Genomic DNA, 23428 nt, shown 5'->3' on the forward strand with positions numbered 1-23428 from the left:
TTCACAAAATGATTAGGAAGTTCAAGAGATTTCACAACCTTAAGAAAGGTAACCCAAGCAGAAAATCCTACCATGAACGTTTACCCACTCTAGTGCCGCCAGGAGTCTTGCCCAAAAAAACAAACCACTAAATGCAGCTTGGTACATTTCCTTATAATGTTTTGTCATGTTTATTTACCCAAAACTGGACTATATTTCTCAGTAATTTTTGTGACATTTTTAAAGAATTTTTCTCATTAAGACAACCCCTGTCCATATGCTACATTAGGGCATATAGACGTCATAGCGGGTGAACCCCGCTAAGGACAACCCTTAATGAGGGAAAACGTAGAGCTCCCTTAGAGAGCATCTCCTGTACAAGGGCACCAAAACTGGTCTTTAAAGAGGTTCCATTAGATCTCCTGACGTGTCTGTTTTAGTAAATACTTGCATTCCCCATGAAACAACTCTTTTGGAGCACGTTTTCTTAGAACTCTGCTTTGTGCTGTTCCTCTGTTATTCCTGCTGGAAATGTATAAATTAATAGACAATTGAATGTAATCATTCCCCATGTCAATGAAGTGTGTCCCTAGACACTTTGACACTGTCCAATCAGTGTTAGACAGTGTTAGACTGTGTTGACACAGGGAATGGTAATATCCAATTGATAATTTATTAATGTTTGCAGGAGGAATAACAGATCAATGTAACAATGTAGAATTGTAAGAAAAGATACTGCAAAATTTATATTTCATAAAGGAATATAGGCAATTACTAAAACTGACATTTCAGGAGAACTGACAGACCCCTTTTAATAATAAATATGAATATTCTTAATTCCCTTCACAATGTATGTACAAGAGCAGGTCCATTTTATACTACACGCAATAAAAACATGATTACTTAATATTTTCTTATATTTTACGCATTATTTATAGCTCTGTGTGCAGTACACCAGCAAGCAGTGGGCTCACAGTGGTCGCAGTTGCAACCTGGCCCAAAAGTCATGGGTCTTAAAGCCTTCCCACTGCACCATGGCAGAGGCGTTCATATTACAGCTTTGAGCATGAGCCATTACTCATATGATGTATACCCAAATTTATACAAGATGAGATTTTGGTTTTGTCATAGGTGGTGGGGGTAGGAGGGGGGACCCCATAACATTTGCACCAAGGCCCATGAGCCTTAAGGTACGCCTCTGCCAGGTCTATGGTCTATGAAACCTATGAAATATCATTTTAATCAAGACTACAGGGGCAAACTAAACCTTAGGTCATTGAATATACTCTTTATATCACATATAGCATAAGGAAAGCAACATAATGAATACAACTTCAAGCTTTTCCAAATCTATAGAAAAAGAAATGTATCATTACATCTCTGCTGCTCGGTAAACTTTATATTCATAAGCTCCTGGGAGCTAACCTTCTCCCTTCATCAGATCTAAAAAGGATTTCTGAAAACTTACAATGCTGATATATATTCTGTGCAGTATTTGATCAGACTAACAGGTTGCCTGCAATATGCAGTGTTGCAATACATTTCAAAGAACAGGTTTATCTACACACAGGAAAGACTGGATGTAACAAATAATCACACAGTTTTCTTCCGTTTTATTACATTCCAACCTTTTCTTTTAATATTTGGGCAGATAGGGAAAGGATGTCTACTTGTGTGTTCATGCCAAATAAATCACTGAAAGTCTGAATTCTGGCCAAAAATGAAAAAGGAACATTATGGATCAAATTACGCAAGACGGACAATTTATCAAATTGTTACAGAGTGATAATAAGAAAGGTGCAATGACGCCAGCATTACTAGGACAAAGTTATCACGTAAAATGAGCCAAAGATCTCTAAAAGATATATTCACTGGGTCTGCTTCAGATAACCCCATAGGGCATGATAGCATGTTCAGCTAATAGAGGTGGGACCCCTGCTCAAAACTCATCTCCATTAGCTAAGTCTTTCATACAGCACAACTCTAGATTCTGGAGGACTCCAAGTATGCATGGAAAACAAAGGACGGATCCCACGCTATATTTATATGGACCTTGTAATGCATTTACACTGTGACTTTACCGATAAAAACAAGGGGACATATACAAAACCACCGAAAAAGGCCATACTTACAAATGGACACAGCCAGGTCAGAAACGCAGATGAAGGAGTGAGCAGGTGCTTTAAATAATAATAGCCACTCCCACTGGTCTTGAGGGGAGTGGTGTGTGGTGCATGGGATGTGTAGTAAGAAATAATAAATGAATGGTGTGTGTGCAAGTGTAATACTATAAGTGAAATATAGGGGGCAGTAATGAGTGAAGTGCCTCAATAGAAATAAATGGATAATGGGGTGCAAGTGTGTGAAACATGGAGGGATAGTGTGTACGTCATGAGGCACAAAGTGTATAGCCAGGTAGAAGCCTATTTGTGACGCCTTGATAGTTCATAGAGCGGGCTACCCTGCTTGCTATGCCAAACAACAACACACCATGCTCTCCCAGCATCAAAGGTTTTGTATATGTCCCCTTGTTTTTATCGGTTCTGTCTGTACATCAGGAACATTCTGTTCCATTTAAGGAGTTAGGGACTCGCAAGTCTGGGGATCCTTGTCGTGGATTGCGAGCTTGCGTCCTTTTGGCCAAAATGATTACTAATACCCCAGGTATTTTTCATTACTACATATATTCGCTTCTCTTGGACACAGCCGGGTCTTTGATGCTGGGAGAGCATGGTGTGTTGTTGTTTGGCATAGCAAGCAGGGTAGCCCGCTCTATGAACTATCAAGGCGTCACAAATAGGCTTCTACCTGGCTATACACTTTGTGCCTCATGACGTACACACTATCCCTCCATGTTTCACACACTTGCACCCCATTATCCATTTATTTCTATTGAGGCACTTCACTCATTACTGCCCCCTATATTTCACTTATAGTATTACACTTGCACACACACCATTCATTTATTATTTCTTACTACACATCCCATGCACCACACACCACTCCCCTCAAGACCAGTGGGAGTGGCTATTATTATTTAAAGCACCTGCTCACTCCTTCATCAGCGTTTCTGACCTGGCTGTGTCCATTTGTAAGTATGGCCTTTTTCGGTGGTTTTGTATATGTCCCCTTGTTTTTATCGGTTCTGTCTGTACATCAGGAACAATCTGTTCCATTTAAGGAGTTAGGGAATCGCAACTCTGGGGATCCTTGTCGTGGATTGCGAGCTTGCGTCCTTTTGGCCAAAATGATTACGAATACCCCAGGTATTTTTCATTACTACGTATATTTGCTTCTCTTGGACACAGCCGGGTCTTTGATGCTGGGAGAGCATGGTGTGTTGTTGTTTGGTATAGCAAGCAGGGTAGCCCGCTCTATGAACTATCAAGGCGTCACAAATAGGCTTCTACCTGGCTATACACGTTGTGCCTCATGACGTACACACTATCCCTCCATGTTTCACACACTTGCACCCCATTATCCATTTATTTCTATTGAGGCACTTCACTCATTTCTGCCCCCTATATTTCACTTATAGTATTACACTTGCACACACACCATTCATTTATTATTTCTTACTACACATCCCATGCACCAGACACCACTCCCCTCAAGACCAGTGGGAGTGGCTATTATTATTTAAAGCACCTGCTCACTCCTTCATCAGCGTTTCTGACCTGGCTGTGTCCATTTGTAAGTATGGCCTTTTTAATTTGGTTTTGTATATGTCCCCTTGTTTTTATCGGTTCTGTCTGTACATCAGGAACATTCTGTTCCATTTAAGGAGTTAGGGAATCGCAAGTCTGGGGATCCTTGTCGTGGATTGCGAGCTTGCGTCCTTTTGGCCAAAATGATTACTAATACCCCAGGTATTTTTCATTACTACGTATATTCGCTTCTCTTGGACACAGCCGGGTCTTTGATGCTGGGAGAGCATGGTGTGTTGTTGTTTGGCATAGCAAGCAGGGTAGCCCGCTCTATGAACTATCAAGGCGTCACAAATAGGCTTCTACCTGGCTATACACTTTGTGCCTCATGACGTACACACTATCTCTCCATGTTTCACACACTTGCACCCCATTATCCATTTATTTCTATTGAGGCACTTCACTCATTACTGCCCCCTATATTTCACTTATAGTATTACACTTGCACACACACCATTCATTTATTATTTCTTACTACACATCCCATGCACCACACCACTCCCCTCAAGACCAGTGGGAGTGGCTATTATTATTTAAAGCACCTGCTCACTCCTTCATCAGCGTTTCTGACCTGGCTGTGTCCATTTGTAAGTATGGCCTTTTTCGGTGGTTTTACACTGTGACTTTCTAGCAAATCCGCATCTGCCAGAGGGACCAAAAGTATAAAAAAGGGTTTATTCAGACTGAACAATCCCTTTAACACGAGTGCAGACAAATGTGCTTATCCATAGGCGGAATTTGAAGCTCCTGCTCCTGGGTCACAATATAAAATCTGTAACAGGACTCCCTACTTATCATGTGCCATTAACAGACCACATCCTGCAGTAACGGTTGAGATCAAAGTTACCTGCTATCCCCTTAGAATCTGTAGTCAATAGCGACCACGGCATCTAGGTGGTTAGACAGAGTGGTTTTGTTTTGTAAAAGTCCTTAAAAAAAAACAACACATATGTGGTATCGCCACAATTTTAATGACCAGTAAAATAAAGTTAACATGTTATTTATACCGAACAATGAACGACGTAAAAAATAATATTGACAGCAGTCATTTTTTTCCATACCCCCCAAAAAATAATAAAAGTTAATCATTAGATTATATATACCCCAAATGGTCGTATTAAATATTATGACTTGTCCCACAAGAAACTGGTTGACTACTGAGTGACAGTTTTGTCCCTAGTAAACATGTTGCGGAATTTGATGCAGAAAATCCGCAATAAAACCTCAGTTAAACACAGGTACTTCTGCAGGTCAAAATCTGCACAATATGTTTTTTTGTTATGCGTTTTTACATTTTTAGGTGAAAACAGGTGCGCATTTTATGCTGCAGATTTTTTTTTATTTTTTTATTTTTTATACACTTGTCAGGTAAATTTTTAAGATTAAAACGCAAGATAAATTGGCATTCTGGAGATTTTAAAATCCGCCCACAGGTCAATTTATGTGTGGAAAAATTCTGCAACGTGCAGATAAGATTACTTGAAATTATATAACACTCATAACGTAGATATCAGCATCTTAGGAAGGGAAGTGGGAAAAGGCGACGTAAATAAACAAAAATGACCTTTATTAATTTGCTCTAAAATTGTTAATGACACTTTGAATTGTATCGCTGCTGACATTATTGGTACTTATTGCAATATAACCCATGGGCTGGATGTCTCCAGTGTATTTGACCAGCCCAGCTACTATGCTTTGTATGCTATTGATTGTTAACTGGCATAAAGAAGTTAAATGAGTTAATGTATTGTTTGCTACACATTATATAACTTAATGTTTTTCCACATAGGTTTCTAATACTATATGTATATGTTGTGGTTTTTTATATGTTATTCTTTTTTTAATTAAAAACAACAACTTATACATAAAGTAGCAGAATCCTATGTGGAAAAACATTCCTTCCGTAAGTTTAAACATGATTCCTTTAGGTGGTGTATACCCAATGTAAAAAATAATAAAGAAAAAATTAACTCTTTTAGGTGGTACATGCACAATATAATCACTACACTATGTTGCCCTGTGTGGGCAGCAAAAGGGTAGTGACAGATGCTTTTTAAATCTAAGTTAATTTTTTTGCAGACTTCAGCATTTTCCCTCTAAGATAATAAAAAATAAATGGAAATAAAAGCACCACATTTTCCTATTAAAAAAAGTCTTCACATTATTTGGAGGCTATCTTGGTCTCCTACATGGTGTTGGCAGACAACTTTTAATTGCAGCCATTACAGTGGCCATGGTAGCGGTGAACAAGCTTTTCGAGGACCCTAAATGGTATATAAACCCACACTGCTGTCACATTCTATTTGTGAACCAGGAAGATCAGGATGTACATAGCCTTAGAGATTGTGAAACGGTACTAGAGGGCATACATTTTTTGGAAAATATACTATATATTACAATGCAATTATTAAACAGATCAGGCTATGTTCACATCACGTTTTTGGTCTACATTCAACATATACGCCAGTTAAAGCTCCCAACGTATACGTTCAATGCAGGCTGTGACGAATGCCTAACAGTCACATCCATCACCCATAGATTTATATTGCCTCCGTTAAGTCATGACCTTCCATGAACTTTTCAGGATATACATTTAATGAATGCCATAATAGCCTATAGGTGATAGATGCCACTGTTAGACATCTGTCACAGGCATCCATCACCCATAGGCTATTATGGCATCCATTTAAAGAGGACCTGTCACTAGTTTAGTAATGCCCAATCTCCTAGCTAATCTGATAGGCGCTGTCACACTGATAATGCTAGTGAAAATTGTGTCCCAAAAAGTTTATTGATTTAAAGAGAACCTTTCACCTCCCCATACATGTGCAGCTGAGTGCGGCATGTAATGGGCACGGCTGCACAAACCCTGGGGCACGTTACATATTTTTCTACCCTCCTCTGTTATTTAGATATCGGTGCCGTTATATTTGGCGCCCGATATTTAAATAACCTCCTGAACTTTCAATGGGGTGTGTACTGGCAAGTGGGCGTGTTACTATGGCTGTGTCACTGTCCAATCAGATATGAACAGTGTTACAGCAAGAGCGGGGATAGGGGAGAGAGTGTGCGCGAGCGCGCGCACACTCTTACTCTTCAGCTATCAAGATCGCGCTCTCATCTCTTCAGCTCTTGCAAGAGATCAGTCTTGTACTTTGTCTGCCGAACTGGCAAGGGAGCGTATCTCTGCTACGGACAGTGTAAGCGCTCCCCAGCTCTTACACTGTCTGTAGCAGTGACACGCCCCCTTGTCAGTTTGGCAGACAAAGTACAAGACTGATCTCTCGCAAGAGCTGAAGAGATGAGAGCGCAAATGTGCGCTGTCCTCTCCACAGCTCTTACACTGTCCGTAGCAGTGAGACGCCCCCTTGCCAGTTCAGCAGAAGACTGATCTTGATAGCTGAAGAGTGAGAGCGTGCGCGCGCGCTCACGCACACTCTCTCCCCTATCCTCGCTCTTGCTGTAAATCTGTCCATATCTTATTGGACAGTGTCACAACCATAGTAACACGCCCCCTTGCCAGTACATGCCCCATTGACAGTTCAGGGGGTTCTTAAATTTCGGACGCCAAATATAACGGCACCGATATCTAAATAATGGAGGAGGGTAGAAAAAAAATTAAAGTGCCCCAGGGTTTTTGCAACCCTGCCCATTACATTAGCACATGTATGGGGAGGTGAAAGTTTCTTTTTTCTAAATATGCAAATGAGGCTATACTATACAAGTAGGTGTCAACACCAGCGTTTCTCCTGAGGTGGAGCTACCTCACAGCCTCCGACGTTGACCTATCAGCATGAAGCTGCTTCACAGTGTGAGAGATGGAGGCTGGAGTGAAGGGGGATCACTTCAAATAGCCATATCCCCAACTGTGGACCACCTAAATCAGTGGTTCTGGTGGCATATGAAGGATCAAAATCTTTCATATGGCACCAGGATCGCAGTTCTAGATGTGAAACAACCAGAGGTATCACCAGATGAAAACACAGTCAGGAATGGAAGCTATATACTGCTGTGTTGCTGGGCAGGGAAGAGGAGAACTGTATGACGCTGATTGGACAGCGTCATACAGAAAACATTACGCCGCCCAGAGTGAAAAGAAAGAGTCACCCACTATTTGGTAAGTATAGCCAAATTAGAATATTTAGAAAAATGCTAATAACTTTGCAAATAAACGTTTTTGGAAAAAAAAATACACTGTTAGTTATCAGCATCATAGCTTAGTTAGGAGATAGGGAATTAATAAACTAGTGACAGATCCCTCTTTACCGTATACATTATGAAAATGTTATTGAAAAGTTCATGAGATATACTTGTGACATATGCTATACAGTGGCATACCTCACACATAGACTGGCATGTTAAAAGAACATATACCTGGTGGTATACATTTTTTTGCCGGATCCTGTTTTATGGAATAGCGTAGTCTAATGAGCTGTTCTATATCTAAATAAAAAAAAGAAAAAGATATACCAATGTATGCCAGCCCGACAGAAGCCAAAAGGACACGCTTTGCCTCCGCCGGGTTTAGGGAACCCTTTAGACACATTTAGTGTTTATGTCTGGAACTTTCCTGGTGTATACGCTAAATGTAGGACAAAAAATTTGATAAGAACAGAACCTCAGATAAACTCTTACATTTGATACATGAGAATACAATGAAGATATGAATGGACAGGATGTCCTAAGCTTACCGTGACACGGGAGACTCTCAGACAGATATGTTGGATGCACCAAACATGTGCTGGCATTAAACTCGTCATCAGAGTCCTGAATAGACTGCTTGGCACTAGCACTTAATAACCACCTCTGGTTGTCATGGAGAAGGGGTGATGGAGTAGGGGAATGTAAATGCTCAGTAACTGAAGGACTAGAAGATGAGGATGGCATGGGAGAACCTAAAGATAAAATAAAGATGTTGTAATAAAACCATGCATGACAGCGTGCAATGTAAAGCTTCCAGGTGTAAATGAAAAAAATACATCTAATATGCATGTATATTATAAGCAAATGAACATAAAGCAGCCATGCAGCACAAATTTGTGGGGGAAAACATGACAATGGCTTTGAATTTCATGTGCAACTTTGGACTGAATTCAGACTTCTGAGATTTTGCTCATGCATGTAGAGTTAAATTAAAAAAGAATTGCATGGGGAGCATTTAAAAGGTCATGGCACCATAATGGCACTGTCAGATAATTTATAGTGTCACTTGGCTCTCATAAGGCCTAGCAGAATGGACAGACTCAGTACCAGCTCATCGTGTCACACCTGCTAATTGCCAGAGTCGGGGAAAATGAGAGGACCGCAATCCTGCCTGTAGATGGAGCACCCTGTCCAAAAACAAACAACGCATCACCTGTTACTACTGAGTCATTCAAAGACTGATCTAATCTCAATCTGCTGGCTTCATTCTAGGTGTGAGAAAATAATTATCTGACTGGCTACAACCAGACATCATGCCCTGCACTTCTTACACACGTAGCAAGGATGGATTTGTCATTTTACTCTTTGGGGCTGCATCATTTGAGAATCGCTTAACTTGCAGTCCTATGGAAAATCACATTGTGATATTATAATATTTTACGGCTTATGACACACTGAGCTCTGCGTCTATGTATCACAGAGGAGGCCCTGGGCGTCTACAGAAAGGGGGATCTTAACTCAGGTTAGCTCACCCTATCCAATCGACCTGATGAAGACGCTAGTTCAGCGTAGAAACGCGTAGTCTGTTTTATGTTTGTTCAAATAAATGTAGTCTTAATTTGAAGTATTGGATTCCCTTTTTGGATGTTAGCGGCGCTATTTTTGAGGTTCCATTTTTTGCATATACCTATATTCAGCGGTTCCTCTGTTCAGGTGGCGGGTCCTCCTAACCCAGCTGCAGCTTCATCCTACACATCTTTACCATTGTTGTGCTTGTTGCAGCACAACTCTAAGGCGGGATTCACACGACAGGGATTCCCGGCCGGGTGCCGGCCGTTCATAAATCGGCCGGCACCCGGCTGCATTAGGAATAATAGACCCCTAATGGGGCTATTCACACGACCGATTTTTTGACGGCCGGGAAAACCGCCCGTCAAAAAATAGGACATGCTCTATTTTCAGCCGGGTGCCCGGCCGCCCGGCTCCCATAGAAGTCTATGGGGCCGGGAAATACACGGCCATCACCGGAATGTGTCCCGAGTGATGGCCGGGTCTGCCGTCGCTCGCGCACTCTCTCTCCTCCTCCTCACAGTGCAGAGTGCATGTGAGGAGGAGGATCTTTTATTGCTCGCTGTAGGAGTCGGAATCCCCAATCCCCGGCTGGGGATTGGGGATTCCGCTACACGAGAAGTGCGTGACTACACTGTCCATATATGGACACAGCGAAGGCACGCTCTTCTGCAGCGGAATCCCCGACTCTATGGCCGGGGATGCCGCTACAGGAGAAGTGCGTGACTACACTGTCCATATATGGACACAGCGAAGTCACACACTTCTGCAGCGGAATCCCCGACTCTATGGCCGGGGATGCCGCTACAGGAAAAGTGAGTGACTACACTGTCCATATATGGAAACAGCGAAGTCACGCACTTCTGCAGCGGAATCCCCGACTCTATGGCCAGGGATGCCGCTACAGGAGAAGTGAGTGACTACACTGTCCATATATGGACACAGCGAAGTCACGCACTTCTGCAGCGGAATCCCCGACTCTATGGCCGGGGATGCCTCTACAGGAGAAGTGAGTGACTGCACTGTCCATATATGGACACAGCGAAGTCACGCACTTCTGCAGCGGAATTCCCGACCTGTCGCAGGGAATTCCTCTTCAGGAGAAGTCAGTGACTACACTGTCCATATATGGACATTGAAGTCAGTGACTTCTCCTGGAAAGGGGGGGGGGGATGGGTGCAACCTACAGGGGACTGTGTGGCATCACCTACAGGGGGCAGGGTGGGTGGCATCACCTACAGGGGGCAGGGTGGGTGGCATCGCCTACAGGGGGCAGGGTGGCATCGCCTACAGGGGGCAGGGTGGCATCGCCTACAGGGGGCAGGGTGGCATCGCCTACAGGGGGCTGTGTGGCATCGCCTACAGGGGGCTGTGTGGCATCACCTACAGGTGGCTGTGTGGCATCGCCTACAGGTGGCTGTGTGGCATCGCCAACAGGTGGCTGTGTGGCATCACCTACAGGGGGCTTGGTTGCATCACCTACAGGGGGCTTGGTGGCATTACCTACAGGGGGCTTGGTGGCATTACCTACAGGGGGCTTGGTGCCATTACCTACAGGGGACTTGGTGGCATTACCTACAGGGGGCTGGGTGGCATCGCCTGCAGGGGACAGGGTGGCATTGCCTGCAGGGGGCTGTGTGGCATCACCTACAGGGGGCTGTGTGGCATCACCTACAGGGGGCTGTGTGGCATCACCTACAGGGGGCTGTGTGGCATCACCTACAGGGGGCTGTGTGGCATCACCTACAGGGGGCTGTGTGGCATCACCTACAGGGGGCTTGGTTGCATCACCTACAGGGGGCTTGGTGGCAATACCTACAGGGGGCTTGGTGGCATTACCTACAGGGGGCTTGGTGGCATTACCTACAGGGGACTTGGTGGCATTACCTACAGGGGGCTGGGTGGCATCGCCTGCAGGGGACAGGGTGGCATCGCCTGCAGGGGGCTGTGTGGCATCGCCTGCAGGGGCTGTGTGGCATCGCCTGCAGGGGGCTGTGTGGCATCACCTACAGGGGGCTGTGTGGCATCACCTACAGGGGGCTGTGTGGCATCACCTACAGGGGGCTGGCTGGCATTACCTACAGGGGGCTGGGTGGCATTACCTACAGGGGGCTGGGTGGCATTACCTACCAGGGGGGCTGTGGCATTATCTACAAAGGGCTGTGTGTGGCAACAAATTTTAAATGAAATTCATCCGATTTTAAAACGGACAGGGAAAAAAACGGATTCAAATCGGCCGGTAAAAACGGCAACTCGGCCCGGAACGGAATCGGAACGGATGCAAAACGGATGCAAACCGGCCGGGAAAATCGGCCAAAAACGGCCGATTTTCCCGGCCGACACTCGGACCCTGTCGTGTGAATGAGGCCTAAGGCTGGGTTCACACGACCTATTTTCAGGCATAAACGAGGCGTTTTACGCCTTGAATTACACCTGAAAACACGGCTCAAATACGTCGGCAAACATCTGCCCATTCATTTCAATGGGTTTGCCGACGTACTGTGCCAACGACCTGTAATTTTACGCGTCGCTGTCAAAAGACGGAGCGTAAAATGACAGCCTCGGCAAAGAAGTGCAGGACACTTCTTGGGACGTAATTTGAGCCATTTTTCATTGACTTCAATGAAGAACAGCTCCAAATTACGGCCGTAATTGATGCCTCGCAAAACGCGAGTACGGGCAATTACGTCTGAAATGCGCTATCGATATCGTGCGCACATACCCTAATAGGTGAGCAGTTATCAATTGACATTTTCTTGCTCTACCTTTATCATTTGTGACCTGCACCACGTTGGCGCTGTGTTTTTTAACTCTCTTTCCAGGTTGACCCTATCCAAGGGCAGTGTAACCCTGAAGCACCCCTCTCTCTCTCTCTACAGTAGCAAATAAAGAGGGGTGAACAGTCCTTTTGGGTTACTCTGTCCTTCTCTATGGGAGCATCATCATGGAAGATGGGTGCCCATTTTGTTGTATTCTATCCCGCCTCCTGTTCTTTTTGTTTATTCCTTTTCTGCTACTTGTGTATGTGATATGTGTTTTTTTTCGTTGTAATATCAGACCCCTAAAAAAACAATCCTTGTGTATAAAAAAAAATAAGAAGTGCTTTCCGTCTCCAATATTAATAAAAAAGCAAATACACACGTCTACGTAGCAGCTGTACACTATAACACCTCACAATATACGGCCATTTCCACAACACAGAATAAAATTTCTTGCTCCCGTCCCTGAAATGTATCAATATCACAGTTCATAAGAGCTGTCAATAATATTGCGAGGTAAATACCTTTATGTACAGCAATTTATCACAAGTTTACTTTGGATTACATGCTTCGTCAAAATATTTCATTTGGTGGCAACACATCAGGGGTTTTCTATAGGATTAAGCAGTAATTTTCTCTCGGTGTATCAGAATGTATTAGCACTCAGTACAGACTCTCTCCAGGGTTTACAAGTAATGCCGGCTCGATATATAACAAGATATACTACAGTATTTCTTAAGGGACTCAATCTATGTTTTTAATCAACACCTGCTGTAACTAATCATAATTGGGGATCTATTAGTGAGCGGATCTTGGGTTTATGACCAATACGAAGCTTTATCTGCCATGCAAAACATTGACAAAAAGGTACAATAAACCATAGAGAGATAATACCATGGTAACCCAGACACCTCCTAATCTCTGGAGAACGCCTTATCTCAACGCTTTATATTCAATTTCCTCTCATAATCTGGACAGGATTGCAGCTCTCCGTATTTGTGGGTCTTCAGGCATACAACACATATGTTCCCGCTCGATCATTTATTAATTATAATGAAATAATGAGCAGTCAGAGAATTATGCCGAATTAAGAACTAAAAATATCAGCACACGTTTAGGGAATTGAGGTAAATGGATATGTGAATTCCATTCATAAAGAAACGTGGGACATAAGAAACTTCATTATTTAATATTTTATTTCCCTTATTTGACCAATTTCTTTTCTTCACGAAGCGCATTAATAGGATGTGCGAGGGAAAGCTAATTATAAGGATATTGCAGGTTAGAATGATTAAGCTATTTAATATATAATCTTATTAGTTTCATAGGCTGCTTGCATCTCAGTCTATGTGAAGGACTAATATACATAAAATGCAATAATGACCCTTTCTAGAAGACACTATTTAATTCTGTATAGAGTACATTGCACATTATATTTCAACCAATAAAATCCAGTATATTGCTTATAATTAGAACATAAATGAAAGTCGACTAAAAAGTGTTAATGGATGGCAATAAATATATTCATGAACACAATGAACATGTTATGCCCAATGCTTCTTTATTAAACGGGCAGCATGGTGGTTTAGTGGTTAGCACAGTTCAAATCCGTCCAAGGACAATATCGGCATGGAGTTTGTATCTTCTCCCCGTGTTTGCGTGAGTATCCTACAGGTACTCCGGTTTCCTCCCACACACCAGAAATATATACAGATAGGGTATTTAGATTGTGAGCCTCACTGGGGACAGCAACTGAGGACAACTTCTATACAGCGCTGCGTAATATGTTGGCGCTAGATAAGTAACAGAAATTAAGAATAATAAGGAGAAGGTATCGATACAGCTTATTTCTGTTGCAGAGGAGACAGTGATTTAAACTACACACGAGTGACTCCTTTGTCTCAATTCAAGTTTTGCCAATTTGCTAATCGGTTTACAATTTTCTACCCGTGTGGACGCATTGCTGAATCAATTCACCATATAAGAAAAATAAAAAATTGATTTCGGATCGCTCCTCATCTCCCTTAGTAATACTTACCTAGACGGTGTCAATACTGAAGCTGCTTTCAGGCCACTTTGAAGACTTCTCTTAGCTTACAAGAAGCATTTGTCATAAGGACCTGCACGGGGAATAATTCTGCGCTCACACTCGCTCATACAATTATGTCCTATTTAAATTCCAGGGCAGCTATAGCAACTGCTGCTTGGGAACAAATTGATGGTACAGGCTTAAGGAGAAGCCTGTATGAAGATTCTGGGGGTTCTTATTTATTTATTTTATTTATATAGCGCCAACATATTCGGCAGCGCTGTAGAGAAAAAAAACCCGCTGACTCACTGGGGCAGATTTAATAATAAGTTGTAGACAGTGTAAACTTAGACCAGGCAGACAGAAGATGTGTCGAATTTATCAAAGTGGTGCACATTGTATGATAAATTTGGCTAATGTTGCTAGACATGCTCGATACTTTTCTCTTTCTTATACCACCTGATAGGCAGCCTAATTTACGGCAGTTTTTTGTGCCAAAATGTTGCCGTATTTTTGGCGCAGTGTCACATTTTAGGCCTTTTCACCTTTTGCTAGACCACATTTCCTCGCTTGTTCAGTCACACCCTCTTGCTGAGCATGTTGAAAAAATTATCTAAAAAAGTTAATAAATGTGGCGCACGACATGTACACCAGAATTCTGGTGCATTTTTAATAGTAAATTTGCCTCACTGTCTTCACTAGAGGAAGTAGCGCCCTAGAAAGCAACGTACGGCCTTCAGCTTCTGTCGGCTTAATCTGCTTTTTTCATAAGTGAATCTGATGGGGCAATACAGTCTTGTTCTAAAAGCAGTGATATCTTGAAATTTGATGCCATCAGTACACCGAGCTAAGACTGAATTTCCAGATTTGGAGGAGTTACTTTTTCTATAGGCTCAATAGAGGTGTTGCTACCATTTACTTAGAGATCAAGAATAGAATACAGTAGATAATACAGTACACCAGAATGTAATAAATGCAATGCCTTGTGTGATAACTACTGCAAGTCTTCAGGTCTAGCACTCGTTCTTATCTAACCACCAAAGTAAGTAGGCACAAGAAGTCACTGGTGAGTGCCAGGATGAGCTATCATATTAGCTGTAGGAGAAACGTCTTATAGATACTTCTAAAGGTAATAACATCTAACCCACCTTGACTAAATTCAGCCACTTTGTTCATGCTTTTAATTATAAATCCATTTTCTGCTATAGACCCCCTGTTTTCTAGTCAACCTGTACAACTTGGCTCTGGCATTTATCTCTCTGCTGGATACTGCAGCCTTATGCAGTCAACCTGTGGCGACAGTTATCTCTTAATTAAAACTCTACATGCAAATAATACTATTGAAAGTGCTCTCGCTCAGCCTTTACACAGCATAACAATTTATAACGGAGCTATTCTCTTTCTTCCTATGGCTAAAATACCAACAGAACTCATTGTGTCTGACGTAAAGAATTCCGGAAGGTATCATGCAGCTGGCCAATTCTTTATTAATACAAATAAAACAATGGGATGCTGGCAAAGCTTTCCAAAGGGAAAGGGACGTAAGTTACTATAAACTAATAGAGAATTGTGTTTCCTTGCTGGAGACGTCTTTGCTATCCATTTATCTAATTAGATATTAAGATATATGCAAAGGTACTATGTGCGAGAGAATGGAGAACCCTGCAGTGAGGGACTGATGAGTAAGAACAGGGGAAGACCTTAGGAACTGTCAGACACTGGATAATCTGTTTGGTTTTCCTTAGTAATGCTCTAAATATTGGTTTCTCTTTTTATGTTAATCTAAGTCAGAATAATAGGTGGTAGTGTAATATAAGAGCGGAAAACAATAAATGTTGCAGACATTGGATCTAAACTTGGACAAGAAGCACAAAGCATTTCTTATAGCTGATGAGTTGTGATGTCATTTTTTACCTGATGAGTTGTGATGTCATTTTTTACCTGATGAGTTGTGATGTCATTTTTTACCTGATGAGTTGTGATATAATTTTTATCTGATGAGTTGTGATGTCATTTTTACCTGATGAGTTGTGATGTCATTGTTAATCAGTTATAAGTTGTGATGTTACTCTTTATACCTTGTAAATTCTGATGTCACTGCTTATAATGGATAAGTTGTGATGTCATTGTTTATTACATGCCACTACAGATTTCCAAGGCCTGAATGAAGTAATCTAAATGCATTAGAAATGCTACACATAAATACTATTATAAGTACTATAATAAGTTGATTGTTCTGTATGTCAATGTATATAACTAATTTCCTGAAGTAAATTTCTAAAATAAATGATTCTGTTTAATGAATAAGTAGCAACCTCTTTATATTGCATCAAAATCACAGCCACAGTTAATATATTCATAAAAAATACCTTCTGATTTCATTTATTGTTATATGGCCAATATCTCCTGTGTAGAAACACAGATTTATCAGCATATGATATAATCAGAAAAACAATATATATCTAAGTCTACAGTTTGGTAAAACTTTACTGGATAGCCACGTGTTGGGCACCATTTAATAAAATAGTTGGATTCTCCGGCATAATAGAATCTTTACTGATACTGAGCATCTTTGAATAAGCCTTTTTTTGCTAGCCGGGTCCCACAATCATACACTGATCACAGGGTGTCCCATTGTAGGGACCCCCAACAATCAACTGTAATCTAATTTAAATGACAGGTAATTTTCAGCCCCTGCTCCACCATTCCAGCTGAGATCGAACCTAAAATTAGCCAGAAATGCCGTATTGATGTACACTTGTATAAACTCTGCCCCTATTGTGATCTTGTTCGCGAGAGAGTCCTGTGAAAGCCAGGACTATTGGCAAGGTTTCGTGGCTTTGCCGCTACAATGGCATCAGAGAGGAAATGAACCATTACACTGTGTCCATTGTCATCAATGGGATGTCTAAGTAATAAACTGGTCCTCCAGAGCAAGAGTTGCTCTTTGTAGCTGCTCTTTGCTCTGGCTAATATATGAGGGTCATGATGAGGGCGACGCTATCTCTATTAACTCAGCTTTCCCTGATAATGTATTTGAAAATTGGTTTTCTGGACAAGACACTTTCACATGGGCAGTAGTACTAATAAGAATGAAATACTAGGATTTTTTGGAAGAGCAATTCAATATAAAATATGATGATACTTGATGATATATTTCGAGCCAATGTAATGACAAGAAGGCGGCAGATAAATCTGCACCCAGTGTGTGATCAATTTTGCAGATGTTAACTAAATCCATCCTACACTGTCATATAACAGTCCACAACTAGGTCACTCCGCGGTATGGCTTCATAATTAACAAAGCATGCAGTCTCCATGTAAACTGGTCCAGACACCTGCACCAGATAGCATTTCCACAGTCTGAGCTGTCATAGTAATACTAATCACAGTCTATATACAATATGTTCCCTGGGTTACTAGAAGAGATCCGTCATTGACTTTAAATTATTAGTACATCAATCTTGATACATACACCCACATACCCTCATATCCGGAATTCTGGAATTACATTTAAAGCAGAATAGAACTGCCAATATATACCATTCTGGACAACTGATATTCCTTGTTCTGCTTCCAGTCTGGTTAAAGTCTGTGCCAAGGAATTTTTAATGAATGTAAAAATTGCAATATAAAGTAAATTAAGACCTTTCTTCAAGTTCCAAATACTGCATGTTGAGCCATTAAATATATCTTTAATACTCCTCAGCCGTTACAATGTCAGAAACACTTGTATTATAAGGGCTCATATTTCTTTTATTCCATAAAATAAAGTATTATTATTGGCTCCGAATAGTGTATATGTAGATGTTTGTAACGGCACAGTTATGTATATTGTGTCCATATGCTTCTTTATCTTAGAAGTGTATTGCAAAGTGAGCTGTACAAACTCATATAAACAAATAATCACATAAATTATATGTTTTTAGTACCCATCAATATCTGGGTTAGTAGATGCCTTTAATTCTTCTGGATTATGGGGGGGGGGCACTTAAAGGCTATGTGCACCTTCGAAAATTTAGTTTTTTTAAAATATAAGAATGTCTATCAGGTGCAACTTTGTAATGAAATTTTTTTACAAATATTTTTTTACTTTTTCAGATACAGCTGCTTTGTATCCTCTATACAGAGTAGCTGTTTCTAGCACTGAAACCTGTATCTGTCAGGTCAGGGTTTCAGTGACAGCGGGTCCTGTGTGTCTCTTACATGCAGGATAAAGCTGTTATTGATCACATCTAAGTTCATAACTTAGATGTGATTGATAACAGCTGAATCCTACCCGTCTCTGGCCCACTGTCACCAAACCCGTCAGTTCTGCTGACGGCTTCAGCACAAGAGTAAAATTTATTTTTAATAAAATGTAATTACAGAGCTTCCTCAATCACACCTAAAACACCATCTAAATCTGGCTGTGTTACATACAGACATATATGCCATCTAAATGGGTGAAATATAAAAAAATAAATACTTTCACTTACATATTCATGTCAACAATAGCTAAACAAATTCTGTGTAATTATTTTCACCTTTAATTTCTAATGCATTTTTATAAGAGACATGACACACATACAGAAGCCCTTTATAGGAAGCCACTTGCTCTTTGCATTAGCACAAGCTTACACAAAAATGGCAGCAAGGTTTTAATACATTCCAAAAGCAGTGTTTGGAGACATATAGAAGTAACCATAGTAACAACATTGTACTGAAGACCCTATACCCTTGACCCTGAACAATAACTCTACTTCCAACAACTGCACTTACAATGTGATAAATAGCCATGAAAAACAACATTAAGATAATGGATACAATCAAAACATTGTCAAGAACAAATGATTTATGGAGAATGAATGCCACTCCAATGGAAAAAATATATATGAATATCAAGTGTGTCAATTCAAACATTTGTGAATCACTGGGAACATGATTTTAGACGTCCATTCACACAGAGATGTGAAAACTGGTAAACGATTCCTATCCTACACGTAGTTCATGTGAAACAAAGTAATGGGTCTATTTTTAAAGGAAACCTGTCAGCCGGACATATACTTGTAAATGAAAGCCCTAATACAGCTAAACACATGCGTGCTAACTGAACCCCAATAAATGCCCCTTTTATACCGCATTAGAATGATAGGAACACTTTAAAACCCTATAAACGATATGAAAATGGGACTAGAGGTGAAAATCAATGCTCAGTGTTTTAAAAAGCAGCACAGATAGGAACCAAGGAGACCTACCCAAAAAGCCGTTTTCACATTTTAGGTTGCGACTGTGTGTGGCCGGCTGCTTGCACTGCAACAAATCTAAAACAAGCAAAGAAAAAAGTTTCAACTCCCACAAATCAAATAGAAATAAAAATGGCAAAACATTAAAAAAAATTACAATGGTCAAATATTATCCCAACACTAAGCTCTGTCTCTAGAGGAATTGGTCAGTAATAAAACCCAACAGCAATATCCGCTCCCAGATGAATGTACAGTAAATACATGTATGCCATATAGCTAGTGTCTGATCTCTCCAGGACATAGAATTTGCATAAGAAATAGGCAGAGCCACTATGCAGTCCTGTATAGAACACGTTTTTACTAAGTATGGGTCAAAGGAATGAATTTATGTAGATTATAGCTGCAGGGCACAAATGTGATAGCATAGGATTACAGCCTCAGTGCCCAGTGAATAGCCTGCAATGAGCAGAAAAAGAAAAATGGCATTCCCACAGGAAACCAATAGAATATTCAGACTCCTTCACACAATAGAAAGCAAAAATACAAGCATAATGGAAAGTTTAATGAAGAACCAGCCTGCATTCTGTACAAGCTAAAAGACATGTATATCAATGAGGATTACGAATACCACAATGTATTAAATGGGCACCATACAATAACCTGCAGCTGGAAGCTATTGGACAATCAAATATGGACAACCACAGCAATACATTTAGAAAGGATTCTATCTGTTTCTTGTCACTGAATGACATAGAGCTGGCCAAACACCAAATTTACTTACTTATTTCTGTTACTTATATAGCGCCAACATATTCTGCAGCGCTGTACAGAGGTCCTCACTTACTGTCCCCATTGGGGCTCACAATCTAAATTCCCTATCGGTGTGTTTATGGGGTGTGGGGGGAAACCGGAGTACCTGGAGGAAACCCACACAAACACGGGGAGATCATACAAACTCCACGCAGATGTTGTCCAATTTTGGCCAGTCAGGCTATGTACACGTTTGAAAGGATTTTTTTTTTTTAACAAATCAATGTTTTATGTGCTTTTGAACAACTTTTAGATTGACTTTTATGAAAAATGTTTTTACTTTTTATGATACAGCTTCTAAGTATCCCGTATACATAGAAGCTGTATCGTTCTGTCTGACCTGCATCCGTTAGTTCAGCTGAACTGACGGCTTGACTGAAAGCTGGACCTGAGTGTCTCTGACACACAGGATGAGGTTAATAACAATCATTTCTACTGTAAGTCAGAAACATGTAGAACTAGCTTTTAGCCGAGTCGTCAGTTCAGCTGAAATAACGGACGCGGCTCAAACAGAATGATACAGCTTCTATGTATACAGGATACATAGAAGCTGTATCTTAAAAATGTCTTCAAAAAAATTATTAAAAATTAATTTAAAAGTTGTTCAAAAGCACATAAAACATGGATTTATTAAAAAAGAATTCCTATTAATAGTGAAAATAGTCTTTAAGAGCATTGTTCCTAGGTTAGAATAACCTTGTTACACAGCGCCCCACAGAGTACACATAAGGCCTCTACCTTCATGTTCAACCCTACAACATCCGCTGCGTACATGAGGCCTTATTTTGATGTCTAAATCTACCGTACAATACAATATTACCTACACATAATATTTCTATGACCTAAATTAAGTTTTCTGAAATAACATTAATAAGTTATTAGCAGGTTTATTTTATATTTAGAGAAATAAGTCACGTCATTCATTGCTAAGCTAAAATGAATGGCAGTACAGCTTATCATTCACAAGGAACCAGAGAGCCTAAGTATTATAGTCAGCCTGCCTGAAAGCCAGAAGAAACTACATGTCAAGCTTCCCTCTGATGTATTTTCACATGTGTACATACATGCAAACATCACATGTAACTATAGAACACAGAATTAAAATAGGCTAAAGTATCAGGAATATTTTATGTCAAATCTGTAAAGTGACTTTTTAGCATGGAGGTTTCTGCAATAGTATTAGTCCACTTATGAGCATATATTAGCAAATGACAATCCAGCCTCTCATCACATTTAATGTTAATTTCAGAATGAATATTAATAAGTATTTATGGCCGCTTATTGTTGTAAGCAATCAGGTATTAATTGTCATATATAATTCATCGTTTAAAGCACTCATTTATTATTTATGTTCTCTCTTCATATTTAACATATAAATTATTAATATCTATGCATTCTTCTGTTTTTGTTTTGATCACTGATAAGTGTCATTATCTAATGGCAAAAGACAATTACCTTCCCCCATACCGAGTACAGACAAAATCAAAGGTGATGAAAGATTTCCACATGCAAAGATAAAAACAATAATATATATATATATATATATATATATATATATGTATATATATATATATACACACACACACACACACACACACACACACACACACACACACACACACTGAGACAAATGCAATCCAAGAAGAATCAATGTATCTAACAAGCACACGGACATTATCTTAAACATAGTTTTGCCATGGATGTGTTGGGTCTAAAAAGGTATAAATTGTATGTATAACTAATTTATCCAGTCAAAACAGGCTGAAAGCATTGGTTAGTTCTGGAGGTCAATTGAGAACCCAGAAGGAGGCACATAGGGCTCACTTCTGCCCCAGCCAAAGATATCAATGGAACAGAATACTATATACTCCATATGATTGGACGGTAACTGTCTCAGTAAATGACATCATTTTGCCAGGTGTAGTGTCACTAGTCCCAGACCAGAGGTCTATATATGTGTGTGTGGGGCCAGGTCAAATAAATGATAGTCAGCTGCATGAGAACACGGGACAAATTATATTTAAAATTAAGAAGACTGAAGTATGAAATAAATGGTGGGTCATGTATCAGGACAACAAGTCATTTAAAATTCTGAGTAGACAGATGTAAATGAACGGTTAAACTGTGCCGTAATGAGAAATAAGAAGATAGGAAGCTCACTGCACGTGCAAGGTACTTAACGCCAGACAAATAGCTCTATAAAAAAACATTTGTGCATTGACCTGTGTCTAAGGAAGCCATGGTATCATCCATCAATTACTTGATGCCAAGGAAATAGTTGATCACAAAATGCCTCTAAAAAGTTTCTAACAGCCCTTAAATGTTATGTTCTTCATGAATTTTCATGGAGGCGCTTTCCTTGTATCCTCTTTGTCTTTCGTTGCTGCTGAAAATTTGATTCGACAAGATGCTTCTTAGACATTTTGACCTTGAGGTTACAGCAGAGCTGTGGCAGCAGAAAGGCGCAGAGGTTAATAGCAAGGCCAAATCTTATTGGTACTTATTTCAACTAAATAGGTGAAGTCACAGAGTCACACATGTTCCCTTGTCCTGGAACTCAACCTTTTTAAACAACAGCTGGAAAACATCACGTTGCTAAACCGTATAAACATATAGTGGAAAAGTACAACAGTCCAGAAGAATTTATCCCCTAGAAAAGTGAAATGTATTTGGAACTATGCAATACTTTATTAAACTTTTTTTTAAGAGAACAGAGGCCTCTAAAAATAGTATTTAGCTAGTAGCTAGAAGAGATTAAGATTGAAGCTCCTGGACCCCAATGCAAAATTTATAACAGGGCCCCTAAATGCCATATATATAATACTGGTGTCTTGCTATGTGAAGGGCCAAGATATGACTACTAGATCTGTAACCCCTATAGCTACGCCCTTGGGGCTAGTCAAAAATGAAATATTCTTTATTTACACAAGCTCTGGAGCTTAGACATGGACTTGAAATGGTCGAATGATGCATTTCTGATGTCTTCTATGTTGAGGCATTAAAGGAGTGAGTGCCATAGTCTTCTTCCACTCGTGTGACATCTGACTTCTATATAAGACTATTTATTACCATTACCCAGAATTCTCTTTTATGTCATATTGTCTTACGGATTAATAGGTAATACTCTCCTGAGTTCAGGGTTTCAATAATACACGGCGATCACCGGTATAAAAGAGATCTTGTTACATGGTCTAATCATGGAACATG

The 23428-nt window shown here is 40.4% G+C and overlaps 1 protein-coding gene across 18 annotated transcripts in view; it reads right to left on the minus strand.

Moving 5' to 3' along the window:
* Positions 1-23428, minus strand: part of TENM3 (teneurin transmembrane protein 3) — a 1030160-nt gene that overhangs the window by 320732 nt on the left and 686000 nt on the right. For 11 of the 18 annotated variants that reach the window (XM_075860218.1, XM_075860216.1, XM_075860215.1 and 8 more), the window contains 2 exons: positions 19424-19489; positions 8378-8581 (listed from right to left, as the gene is read on the minus strand). The exons of 1 other annotated variant lie outside the window; for it this stretch is intronic. In XM_075860218.1, the coding sequence (XP_075716333.1) occupies positions 8378-8581; positions 19424-19489 (270 nt within the window). The remainder of the gene's footprint in view (positions 1-8377; positions 8582-19423; positions 19490-23428) is intronic. 6 more of the 18 variants (XM_075860221.1, XM_075860220.1, XM_075860217.1 and 3 more) reach the window with 2 other exon arrangements.

This window comes from Rhinoderma darwinii, chromosome 1 (genome assembly GCF_050947455.1).
Source record: "Rhinoderma darwinii isolate aRhiDar2 chromosome 1, aRhiDar2.hap1, whole genome shotgun sequence".
NCBI classification, from domain to species: domain Eukaryota; kingdom Metazoa; phylum Chordata; class Amphibia; order Anura; family Rhinodermatidae; genus Rhinoderma; species Rhinoderma darwinii.